This window comes from Lissotriton helveticus, chromosome 11, assembly GCF_964261635.1.
Source record: "Lissotriton helveticus chromosome 11, aLisHel1.1, whole genome shotgun sequence".
Taxonomy (NCBI): Eukaryota; Metazoa; Chordata; class Amphibia; order Caudata; family Salamandridae; genus Lissotriton; species Lissotriton helveticus.
In genome coordinates, this window is record NC_136072.1 from 124984909 (window position 1) to 124998045 (window position 13137).

Consider the following 13137-nt stretch of genomic DNA (forward strand, 5'->3'; position numbering starts at 1 on the left):
AATAATCCTGGCAGCCCATTCTAACTCATGGAGAGCAGGTTACCTTACAATAGTGAAAAACGAATATGGCTGTAATTCACTATTAGAACATGCCAATCCTTGTCAGGCTTGTCCTACCTTATGCTTACAATGCACCCTGCCCGTGGGCCTACCATAGGGGTGACTAACATGAAGTTAAGGGAAGGTTTTAGGGACTGGCAAGTAGGTGTACTTGCGCACGTAGGTCTAGCAATGGCAGACCTTTAGACATACTTTTACTAGGCTGCTTTTGTGGGTGGCACAACACGTGCTGCAAGCCCACTAGCAGCATTTGTATTTACAAGCCCTGGCACTCCTGGTGCACTCTACTAGGGACTGACAGTAAACCAAATAAGCCAAATATGGAATCCAATCAATACATCAATTTCACATAGGGAGCACTTGCACTGATCAGCAGTGGCACAGTGCCCAAAGCAATATACCAGCAAAAACATCGTAAACAGAGGAGGCAAACAGAAAAAAATGGAGGAGAGACTCATGCCAATGATGCCAGGTCTAACAATATGAAAATGTGCATAAAGGCACTATAGTTTTCATTATTCGTAAAGCGCTAAAAAACGAATTTATTCATAGTGTGGCGCAGTTTCATGCCTCACAATCTGGAAGAATTGTGTGCTAGAGTAGCTACAGCTGGGGTTTCTTGCCGGTCTGGTTGGTCCTAAAACCTTTTTTTTTTCTCCTAAAACTGTTTATTTGCACGTATAATTTACATATATGGTTTTTCCCTGGGTTGCGGAAATGACGGGTAATTCCAACGTGGTAAACAACAGTTGCCCCAGTATTGGAACTTTCATAGATGCCCATGCTTTTGTATCATTCCCCGTCGTCGGAATGGGAGTCTCGGTAACAAAAAATAACATAGCAGTAGGTACAAAAGAGAAAGGAAAGGCCTAGGCCTCATTCCCTTTTGTAGCATATCCGCTTCTTTTTGTAAAAGAGACCAAATCATCAGCCAATCAGAAGAGCCTCACCCCTTAGAACCCTCCTGAAGGAACCTCAGATATTCTACCGCACGTTGTGCTTAGGGAGTCTCCTTTGAGCTCTGCTCAATCTCTACTCTTTCAAGTGTTTTCTTCAGGATTGTTGGCTGTCCCTTCCAGGATGTCTGATAAGGAGAAGGCCCGTTTCAAGCCATGTTCCACCTGTGGCAAGAAGATTGTTTGTTGAGGACAGGCATAAAGATTGTATATATTGTCTGTATCCTGATCATAATGCTGCGGACTGCAAGAGCTGCCGCATCTTTTCTACCAAGACCCTCCGGGACTGTGAGGGTAGGCTTCTCATCTGGCTCCAGAAACTGAAGTCCAGAAAAGACAGTCTCCAGTGACAGTGAAGAGTCTTCTTCAGCCTCATCTTCAATAAGGTCAGTCAAAAGGGGTAGGGCTTCCCCTTCACCTTCTGTGGAGAGTCAATCAAAGGCCTAAAAAAAGACCCCCAGAAAGTCTGAGAGCCAGGGTCTGGTTGAATCTCCTCACCACGGTGTAAAGGAGAGGGAGGGACCATCTACACAGTCTTCTGGGATGAAGACTGCTCCAGCCTTCAAAAAACTATCTTCTCAGTCTTAGTTCCAAGTCGTCGACGACACAGCTGAAGGCTCCGTCGACGAAGGCGTTGAAGCCCAAAGTTAAAGTGGTACCGTCGACGGTACGTTCGGCGTCGACGGGATCGTTGGCGTTGACTGAGTCGTCAATGATGGTGACGTCGACGGGAACGTCGGCGACCACAGCTACGACTAGGGTTTCGTCGACGGTGGTAACGACGACAGTGTCGTCGACGAGTTCTTTGACAACACTGATGACGACGACGCCCATCTCGTCGTCGCTAGTTCGTTCGTCGACGATGTCGACTCCGTCGACGACGGCAGCTTTACCAGCAACAACTCCATCGTCGACTGGATCGTCGACGATACTGTCATCGACGGAAAGGATCACTATTGCTATGAGACGGATTACACCAGACATGACGTCTCCAAGGAGTGTTACCCCCTTGCCTCCAGCTCTGCTGTTAGAGGAGGAGGATGATGACGACTCAGATGATGAGGATCAGAACTCATATGAATATGCAAACAGTCCATCCCAACTTCTTGTAAAATGTCAAGAGACTGATTCCGAAGGAGAATACCTGCAGGAATGTGCGTCTCAACATTCTGCTCAGCCACATGAGCACATCTTCTCTCTTGCAGGATCTCCATAACATGCTTTCAGGATTACAAATTCAGATGTTCACAGCCTGCTTCTATTCCGACTACTCAAGCCCTGCCTGTCCTTATGACCCCTGCGATGGTCTCTCCAGAGTTGCTGACTCAGGTGATGTCTCAGCCGCAAACACCGGTTACGCAAGTACCTTCAATACCACTGGACATTCACGATGATTCCTCAGAGGAGGATCAAAACTTTGATGGCAGGCCTAATCAAGGCTTAGAATGGGACGAGTATGTCATCCCGGACCCGGCTTCACCATGTCCTGATCCGGTCGACTCCCCTCCGGTGGATATTGGGGAGTTCCATAAGTTGATGGAGAGGGCGTCTAGCAGATTCAAGCTACCAATGCCTTCTGTTGCCACAGAGTGTTTTCTATATGACTTTACAGAGCCATGTAAGAAGGTTACTAGATCTATCCCTATTGTTCAGCATGTTTGGGAGGAAGGCCTTAAAGCAATGAAGAACCCAGCTACGGTGGTACCTGTCCTACCGCGCCTGGAAAAGAAATATAAGGCGCCCGAGGATGGTCCGGCGTCTTTGACGGGACACCCAAAACCGGACTCTGTGATTTCACAGGCTGCACAGAGGAAATCACGCAATCCGTCAGCTCCTTTGACTAATCCTCCAGATAAGGAAGGCAGGAGGTTAGACAACGCTGGGAAGAGATTTTCTTCAATGGCTAGTCTTTTGGTGCGGGCAGCAAATGCCTTGGCGATATTAGGCAGGTATGATCGCCAACTTTGGTGTGACATTTTGCCTCATTTGGATCAACTGCCTCAAGAAACAAAAGGTGATGCAAAGAAAATTTTACAAGAAGGGTAAGCAACGTCAATAGAGATAATCGATTGTGCCATGGACATCGCCACAACAGCCTTTCGATACCTAGCTGGTGCAGCAGTTCTTCTTCGCCAGGGATGGCTCAGGGTGACTTGGTTTATACCTGAAATCCAGAATAAGATCCTGGATCTACCGTTTGATTGCGAGGCATTGTTTGGGAAGCATATCGATGACACTCCAAGATATCAAGAAGGATACAGAGACGGCTAAGTCTCTGGGTACACATCAGTACCGAAAAGCTAAGTTCAGAGGTGCAAGGGGTCAGAGTATCATGTACAGAGGCTCATACCAGCAGCAACGGTACTCTTCGTACGGATCAGGGTCACAGCAATACCGCCAACCTTATCAGCAAAGACAAGGCCAGACCTCGAATTTCTCTCGTTTGAATAATAGAGGAAAACAGAATCGCCAAGAACGTGATACGTCCAAGAGGCAATAGCGGCATCCCGGCTCTTCCTACTGTGCCCACCTCCACAAGATCATTGGTAGGAGGCAGGGTATCTCAATACCTTCAGAACTGGTCCAAGATAACATCAGACCGTTGGTTGCTAAACATCATTCGAAAGGGCCATACTTTGGAATTCACACAAATCCCACCATCCAAGCCCCCGGCCGCCATCCCATCAAAACAGCTGCGTCTCCTGCGGCTTGAAGTTCATCAGATGCTTCTGAAAGGTGCTGTAGAGCCGGTCCCCTCCTCTCAAAGAGGGGAAGGATCCTATTCCAGGTTCTTCCTGGTAAGGAAGACGCTAGAGAAATGGCGCCCCATTTTAGATCGCAGGGAGCTCAACACCTATCTAATTTCCCTATCCTTCCGGATGGTCTCGCTTCAAGACATACTACGTCTCATCAATCCAGGGGATTTCATGGCCACGCTCGATCTCGAACATGTGTATTTTCACATACCTATTCACCCTGCACACAGAAGGTTTCTACGGTTTACAGTAGCCAAGAGCCACTTTCAATTCAGGGTTTTACCCTTTGGGCTTCGCTCAGACCCAAGAATCTTCACCAAGGTGCTGGCACTGGTGGCAGCGTTTCTGCGGAGGATTCACTTTCAGGTCTCCCCTTACCTGGACGACTGGTTGCTGAAGGCTCCGTCCAGGGAGGCTGCGAGGGAAGCAGTCAACGCGTGTACAAACCTTTTTCAGAATCTAGGTCTTACTCTCAACAAGAAGTCATCTCTGGTTCCGTCCAGGACTGCATGCTTCCTGGGGGCCATCTTGGACTCAAATCTCAACAAAGCTTTCCCAACCTTAGAAAGACAGGAAAAACTGCGAACTATGGCAATAGTCTTAAGAAAAAGGAGATATCTTTCAGTACGCCGTTACAAATCCCTTCTGGGAGTGATCTCCTCATGCATCCCTCTAATTCCTCACTACAGATTGAGGGTGCGTCCTCTTCAGGAACAGCTAGACAATCAGTAGAAGCAGATTCATGGTTCATTCGACGACAAAGTGACGATCACCTCGGCAATGAAAAAAGCTGCCTTGTGGTGGACGAAGCAGGAAAACCTATCCCAAGGTTTATCCTTCGTAAGCGATCCGTCTCCTCAGGTGGTGATGACGGATGCGTCATTGGACGGCTGTGGTGCAGTACTGCAGGATCTTCATGTCAGCGGACATTGGTCGCCCCAGCACCGTCTCCTTCACATCAATCTCCTAGAACTCAGGGCTATCCAGCTGGCTCTTCAAGCATTTCTCCCTCGACTGAGAGGTTCAAAGGTTCTCATCAGGACGGACAACACCACGGCCATGCATTACATAAACAAAGAAGGAGGAACCAGGTCTCTCCCGTTCTCTCAGGAAGCTCAAGAAATCTGGGAATGGGCTATCCTTCACGAGATTTTGCTGCAAGCGGAACATCTGCCGGGGATCCTGAATGAAAATGCCGACAGACTAAGCAGGCTATCCTCAGTCAGTCACGAGTGGGAACTCAACCAAATGGTTCTGGACGAGATTTTCCAACAGTGGGGCAAGCCTTCGATAGATCTATTCGCCACTCCGACCAACAAGAAATGCCGGTCTTATGCAAGCCGGCTTCACCATCGAGGATCATTGGGGAATGCCCTTTTGATAGCATGGTCAGGGGCATTTGTTTACGCCTTTCCCCTCATTCCAATTATCCCGAGGCTTCTCAGGAAAATCAAAGTGGAACCATGCAAGATGATCTTGATAGCTCCTGCTTGGCTGAGACAGTTCTGGTACACGGAACTCCATCTGTTGTTGCTCGTCCCTCCTCTTCCCTTGCGGGCCATTCCGGACCTTCTCACGATGTCCATGGGGCAGATTTGGCATCCGGATCAAGCTTCATTGCACCTGACTGCATGGCTCCTGAGCAGCGAGAATTCATGAACCTTCCCATCTTGAATGAAATAAAACTGGTTCTCTCCCAAGCTAGAGCCCCTTCCACAAATAAGACTTACCGTCTTAAATGGAGAAGATTTTGCATTTGGTGCAGGAAAGAAGGCGTTGATCCTTTCTCTTCTCAACCTCATCAACTACTGCCTTATCCTTTGTCCTTAGCCAAGAATGGACTGGCGCATTCATCCATAAAGGTTCACTTAGCGGCAATTTCTAGATACAGACATTCAGCATCGGGACCTTCTCTCTGGTCTTCAAGAATAATTAAACACTTTCTCAAAGGATTGTTTAAAGTTTATCCCCCAGTGAGGCCTCCGCCTCCTACTTGGCAGCTGAATCTGGTTCTCACACAGCTTATGAAAGACCCATTTGAGCCTATACATCGGAAGGATATGAAATTCGTTTAATGGAAATTGGCTCTTCTTCTTGCCCTCACATCGGCAAGACGCATTGGGGAGCTACAGGCTCTTACGATCCAGGAGCCGTTTCTCCAATTCAAGAGGAATACTGTAATCTTAAGAACTAATCCGAGGTTCATACCTAAGGTACCTTTGGACGTTCACCTGAATGAACCAGTGATTCTTAAATCTTTCTTTCCTCACCAGCAGAGAGGTCACTGCATTCTCTGGATGTACAAAGGTGCTTGAAATTTTATTTGGATCGCACCAAGGAATTTCGTAAATCTTCACAACTATTCATTGCTTTTGGTGGTCCTCGTAAGGGCCTTCCTCTTTCAAAACAAAGTATTGCGAGATGGATTTCCAGTGCCATTCTCTATTGCCATTCGACGGCGGGTAAGCCGCTGACCAGCAGAATTAGAGCACATTCCACAAGATCTGTGGCTTCTTCGACAGGTCTCTTCGTGGGAGTACACATCAGAGACATTTGCAGGGCTGCAACATGGAGCAGCGTGCACACCTTTACGAAGCATTACTGCTTGGAATCCTTGATGCAAGAGGACACGGCTGTGGGCCAGGCAGTCCTGAGGAACCTCTTTCACTAATTGGTGAGCTTTCCTTACTATCCCTCCTTCCTTTTTCCTTATGCACATTTTGTATCTTTGTCGTACTGATGGCTATTGCAATGTATATTTATGCCACAAAATGTGCTTTATTGCGTACTGCTTGCTACTCTGATACAAAAGCATGGGAATCTATGAAAGTTCCAATACTGGGGCAAGAAAACAAGTTACTTACCTGTAACTTTGGTTCCCCAGTATTGGTAACTTTCATAGATTCCCATGCGCCCACCCTCCTCCCCGAGGAAAGCTCAGCCTCCAGCAGATATGGTTACTGTTACACAACGACTGCGAAAATCTGAGGCTCTGAGGTTCCTTCAGGAGGGTGCTAAGGGGTGAGGCTCTTCTGATTGGCTGATGATTAGTTTGGTCTCTTTTACAAAAAGAGGCGGATATGCTACAAAAGGGAATGAGGCCTAGTCCTTTCCTTTCTCTTTTGTACCTACTGCTATGTTATTTTTTGTTACAGAGACTCCCATTCTGACGACGGGGAATGATACAAAAGCATGGGAATCTATGAAAGTTACAAATACTGGGGAACCAAAGTTACAAGTAAGAAACTTGTTTTGTTACTACTAGGTCAGGGGTAGCATCGCCTTCCCCTGATGCTACAGTATTATTTTGGAAACCGTGACTTCAGAATAATACTCCGCTGACAGGCACACAACTGAAGCCTCATCTGAGATCGTGCCCTGGAAACCTGGTCTCCGTCAGCTCCATACATACTCCCCCATTTTCCTTCCTGGGGAGATGCTGCCTGCACCCTTCTCCTATCTGAGTGAAGACACAATAAATCAGCCGCCACTTCCTGTCTGTCCTGTACCTATTTGAAAGTGTTTCACATTCTTTGTCTTCATTTTTAGCTTTGGCTGTTTTGTGCACAAACCCACTCCTGAAAAAACGACATAAGGAGCTGATGTGACTGATAGGCGCACTTCTCATTGACGCTGTTAAACACTTCATGTATTTCATGCTGCAGAAAAATTATGTTGAATACTGTGGCAAATTTAATTTCTTGATTTTTGTCATGGAACCTCATTTGACAAGGTTTGCATACGGAAGAATTGTAATCAATATGTTTGGAAAGTGTGCTTTATGACTCGTTCTTGATCCCTTTTTGGGCTAGATTGAGAGGGCAGCTGCCTGCAAGACGATTAATAATTCTTAATGTGTAGTGTGGGCATTTTCCTCTCACCTCATGCTATTGGTTGTTCGGTTTAGTATTCGACCTCCAATGTAGTTTTAGTCTTGCAATGCATGATGGTCTAGTTCACATCATTTTAAAGGTACACTGAATCATCATACATTAAATGATTTAACTCATACATGCATTGCATGCAAAAAGCTTGTATTTTCTTTAGTGTATCAGACTTTCAGTAATGTTTTAGTCAGGAATGTGCATGTTTTCCCTTTCTTTCTTCCCCATTGTTCTTTCCCTTTGTGTCTTTCCTATTGAATTTCCATCTATGTTAATTCTGTAATTTGCAAATGTGTGAAACATTCCCATGTGTCCTTCTCCTTTTTTCACACAAAACAGCTTTGTCAAAGCCAATATGTCTTGCTTTAATAATCTCACGAATGCAAATGCAGGGATGCACTAATACTGTTACATGTGTGGGCTTATTAAACTTGGATCTGTTGGATTTTGTTAGTGCTTGTTTAAAGGGTATTTTTATGCAGATACATCGAGGCTCCTTGTAAGGTCACCCCCACCTCTTCTGCTGACCATGCACAAAGTTAGCTAGCTTTCTGGCTCTGGATGATTGCTGTCCTTGCTATCCAGTCTGAGTGCATTTAACTACCACCCTACTTGTCACTCAGTCTGTGGATCCTTTGTATTGCAATCAGGTGAGAACAAGCCATTGCCATTGTGGGTCTGTGATGCAGTGTGTGGTTCTTGTAGGTGTATCGTGCACTTTCACCAGGAGAATGACTCAGCGAGTTGAGCACATCTATTAACATTCCTTCAGAAAGCAAGTTCAAAATCTGGTGGGCCATCGCCATCTTTCTCAGGTTGATAAATTGTGTACTGTTAAACAGGGTAATCACACTTATATAGGTATTAATCTTCAAGATATATTATATGTAAGATTATACAAAAGCAATGTTTTTCTTAGTGAATAAAGACCTTTCACATTTATTTCTGCAGTTGAGCTTCCTTTCGTGGTAATGCTGTGAATGGTGCAGCAGGTGCATTTGCACCCGGCCAAAAAGTTGTCGAAACTTCTCTAAACACATAATATTGCTATATTTTATTACTAAACCAGCAGTCGATTTTCAGTTACCTTGCAGTTGAAAGAGGCTTTATTGAGATGGTGCAGCCGGTGTAGTGACACTGGGGCCCAAAGCTCTAGGAACCCCACTAACCACAAACTATAGCAATATTTTACTACTAAACAGGCAGTCACAAGTGCAGTTACCTTACAGGCAACATGGACATGATTTGACTGGTGCAGCAGGTGCAGTGGCACCAGACCCAAAAGTTGTCAGAACTCCTGTAAACACGTAATATTGCTATTATATCAATTAATTCTATTAATTCCCTATTGGCATTGTAAATGACCATGCCTTTGATTTATATAATGCAATAATAAAAGGCATTATCATTTACAATACCAATTGGTCAAAGTTTCTAAAATGCGAGACCGGCATTGCAAATGCTTGTTACAGTAGCCATCGCTATCTACACTGATCTCGACATGGTGCTGGGTTTTCTAGTCAGCATCAATTCATAGTTTTTCCAGTTTCACTGCGGGGTGTTCTATGAGCTCACTGTAATTTTCTCACATTAGCTTTCCAATCGTTTCTTTCACGAATGCCCAATTACAAACTGTTCTTATGGGAATGGATTGGTTGAGAGATGGAATTGAGCTATTACGATTAATACACTGAAGCTTTAACATGTTTAAATCTCCTGAGACACAAATACTCTTCTATGTTTTTTTTTTACTGGAGACCAATTCTACGCTGTTGTCTTTTATCACTCCTCTTGGAAACCCCTGTTTAATGAATACCTCCAGGTATTTATTAAACAGGGTGGGAAATGAAAGTTGGGTCATTTCCTATCCTTTTCAATCTAAAATGTACAAAGAAACTGGACTCCTTTGTTCCTTGTGATAACTCCTATAGTAAATTATAGATGATAACTGTATATTTGCAGGTCCCATCAGGAGCTGTGTACCGTCATGCACAGCCTCTTCCAGCTGATCTCCACAAATACACGCACGATCACTTCCCTAACATTCCATATGGAAAACCTTCCAAGCTAGTCAGCAGCACACTGTGCGGTGCAAAGAAGGAAGCGATCCCAACACTGTAAGAGGGTCTCACCAGAAAAGGATGCTGCAAGCAGCACTGTGGCAATTAAGCCTTTTGTAGATAAAGGTTGTGGGACTGGTGCAGGAGAGGAGGGGAGAACAGGGAAAAATACAATCGGTTTTTTTAGGGAATAGATAGCATTGACCAATCGTGGGAAAGGGTACAATGGAATAAATTAAATTGTTTGGTAAATTCAAGGGCTTGAGGATTCTTTTCTTGGACTACATATGGTCTACCTTCCAGCAGCAAATGAGACAATCTATCGCCACTCCTGAAACCTCACGATGCAATCTATCTTTTGCAGAAGAAATAAACACAGGGCCTGGTTCACCAAGCTAAGTTAAAGTTACACTTGTGAGTACATTTACACTTTCTAGTAAGTTTCCTACTTGTGGTATTCACAAACTCACAAGGCACCCTAGGGGGCTTATTTACAAGCCCTGTGCGCAATCAAAACGCAACTTTTTGTGTTGTTCTGGTGGTGCACATCACTTAGCCATATCCACAAGGCCACATAAAGCCTGTTGGCTTTTTATGGCCATATAAATATGGAGCGATCAATGCAGCGCAAATCGCTGCATCAGGGAAGAGTGCCATGGGCGTTGAAGTTTGGTGTTCCCCTGCAATGTCCATAGGTTTTGACGCATTACCAGATTTACAATATGGAGTAAATCTGGAAATGTGTTGACACCGTGCGCCTCCACAGGGGTGGAGTAACAAGGAGAAATAACATTATTTCTTCTCATTTTTTTGTTCCTCTTTCAAGAGGAAAATGCCTCCAATGATTTTTTATTTTTTTTGTGCAGGACTGAGTCCCGTCCTGCACAAAAACAGTCATAACAACACGGAAACCCTTGCACCATGGTGCAAGTGTGTGCGCTGGCTGAAAGGATCTTGTAAATCTGGTGCACTCCTGCCCTTTCAAACTGGCGCAGGGCAGCGCAGCAAAATGACTTGCGGCGCTGCCCTATGCCAATTCTTTGTAAATATGCCCCTTAGTACAAAAGCGTAAGTTACATGTCTCCACCGCCATAGTAATGTATTTGACTTTCTTTTGTGTGGGTGGGTGATATCCCTCCCTAAGATGTTCCCTCACCCTCCCTAATTCCCTCTTATTCCCTAATCATATCTCCTTTATTAGTGAGTCTGTCCTTTTTCCCCACCCACGCCTCTGTGTGCCTCCCACATTTACTACTAAAGTGTACAGTCTGTGGAGACACCTTAGTCAGGTGGAGAACTCCGCACTTAAAACTTAGTTCGTTGCAAGTTTTGTTCACGTTTGGTAGCACTACATCGTAATGCAATGGACAGTTTGAGATTCAGGCTCATAGTTTATAACTAATGGAAACTTAGCAAAAGAGTGGTTGATATTGCAATTTTATCAGGAGAGATTGTGCAAATAAGATGGGTCTACCTGGTTACCTACAAATGTTGGGAGGTACAATTAAGCTTCTTATTCCGAGTGGCGGTGTCGGATTGGCCTATAGGGCAATTTGGCTGTGCCTGATTGGCTTGTCTCAAAGGTCAGTGTGTGGGCTGTGTTTATTTATGGGCAGTTTGTGGGCCTGTTTTACTGACTGCTGGGTCGGTTATTACTGTTGAATTCCGTGCTATTAAAAACAAACATTGCTTTAGCAAGCACAAATCTATAAAGCCTCTCATGCCTTGCAAAACGCTTATGTAGCATCTTTACAAGTTCAAAACCGCCTCAGTTTGCAAACTTAGGCCACTCTTTAAGCTATCTATTTCTCTAACGGAGGCCACTTTTATTTTGGTGCCAGGGCCAATGATCTGTCTGCCAAGTGGCCCTGTCAAATCGGGTACAAACAGGTGGCTAAAGTCAATTTACCATTCTGAGTCCTATGCAGATAACTGTAGGCAGCAGCAGCTCCTAGGTTATGGTGGAGTAGCGTCGCCCCACCTGCTGCGAGTGCAGCAAGCAAACCTATTCATAATATTGACAGTAAGTACCATTTAATTAAAATGTGTCCCAGGATCACGCTGTTCTTGCGCGAGTGCTGGCTGAATAGTACAATTGCACTCTTATTTCAGCCCCCTGCAAGTGCGTATGTCAGATTGGCCGGCTGCCTAGGGCCGGCCAATCTGACCTGCGCACTTCAGAGCTAGCAATTCCAGGGTTGAGAAACAGCCATGGGATTGCACCCGCAGGCCCCCCGCCTCAAAATGACCACTGCGTTAGCCTGCTCCAACCAATCCTGATTTGGTTGGTTTCATTTTCCACAAGGGAGGAAGTCCTTCCCTTTTTGCTGGACTGCCCCTAGTCGCCGCCGAGGAAAGCAGAGGAGCAAAGGGACCCTGTGTGCCAGCACAACAAATATGGAGAGTTTTTTGGGCATGGTGCCCCACCATATATTTTTTTAATGTTACTGGACGCTACTGACTGTAGGACTAGCGATTGTTACAGAGCAAGCATATTTTTCCATACAATACAGGCAAGCTTTAACCAGAGAGAAGAGGTCCTGATTCTGGGTTTTACAACTCTAGGAAAGCAAAAAACAACAGAAATTGCAAGTTATCAATGTCCAGCGGAAAACGCACTATGTCTTAACAGTATTTCCTTGCGCTGTTTTACCACCCGGAAATAACTGAGCCCTCAGAACAAATGCCTAAGCATTTTCGTGAAAATTGTCTGCAGCTACACATCACACACATCCATTAAGAGTCTTTCCAGGGTTCACTCCCTGCCTGTCAACAATAGATAATGGGCCAATGGGATGGCTTTGATTTCAAAATCACCTTGTACCAAACACTTCCTGTTGGGTACATTTCACCATCCGGTAATTTTCCCCACCTAATCAACGAGACTCCTTGTCAGTTAGCAACTGTATTACATGTGTTTTAATGTAGTGAGTGTGATGATTCTACATTTTCTTATCTATACCACTCACTTCAGTTTAAGCTATGCTAATTTGAAAGGATCAAACAGTGGCAGCAGCAAAACACTAACCCTAACCCTAACCCTAACACTAACCCTATTGCTGGACTGGCAGTGGAATCTGCTGTTGAGCTGTTCTTGCTGCTGACTAGGAATGAGGTACCCATCAAGTGCCACACACTCATAGGTTAAGTTAGATCAGGCAAGTAGGGTTTCCTTAACACAGCTTCTGCTTTGACCCATGTTGTTCTATGAATTTTCATTCACTGTTGCTATTAGTAGGCACAATTTATTAATGAAATGTTGTTTTTGACATGATAGTAATGGTTTTGTTCTTACCTCCTACGAGTAGAGAGATTCTCTTCACTTTCGCTCATTACAAGGATTCGACTTGATCCTCCTTGACTGGCCTCGTGCATCACTTCAATCTGTATTTCAAAGAGACTTGATTAAAAAAAAATTGTA

General features: G+C 44.9%; 1 protein-coding gene across 4 annotated transcripts in view; it reads right to left on the minus strand.

Annotated features, from left to right (window-relative positions):
• The window catches only part of MCF2L2 (MCF.2 cell line derived transforming sequence-like 2), a 2082183-nt gene that overhangs the window by 1050888 nt on the left and 1018158 nt on the right, over positions 1-13137 (minus strand). For all 4 annotated transcript variants that reach the window (XM_078665987.1, XM_078665986.1, XM_078665989.1 and 1 more), the window contains exon 15: positions 13012-13100. In XM_078665987.1, the coding sequence (XP_078522113.1) occupies positions 13012-13100 (89 nt within the window). The remainder of the gene's footprint in view (positions 1-13011; positions 13101-13137) is intronic.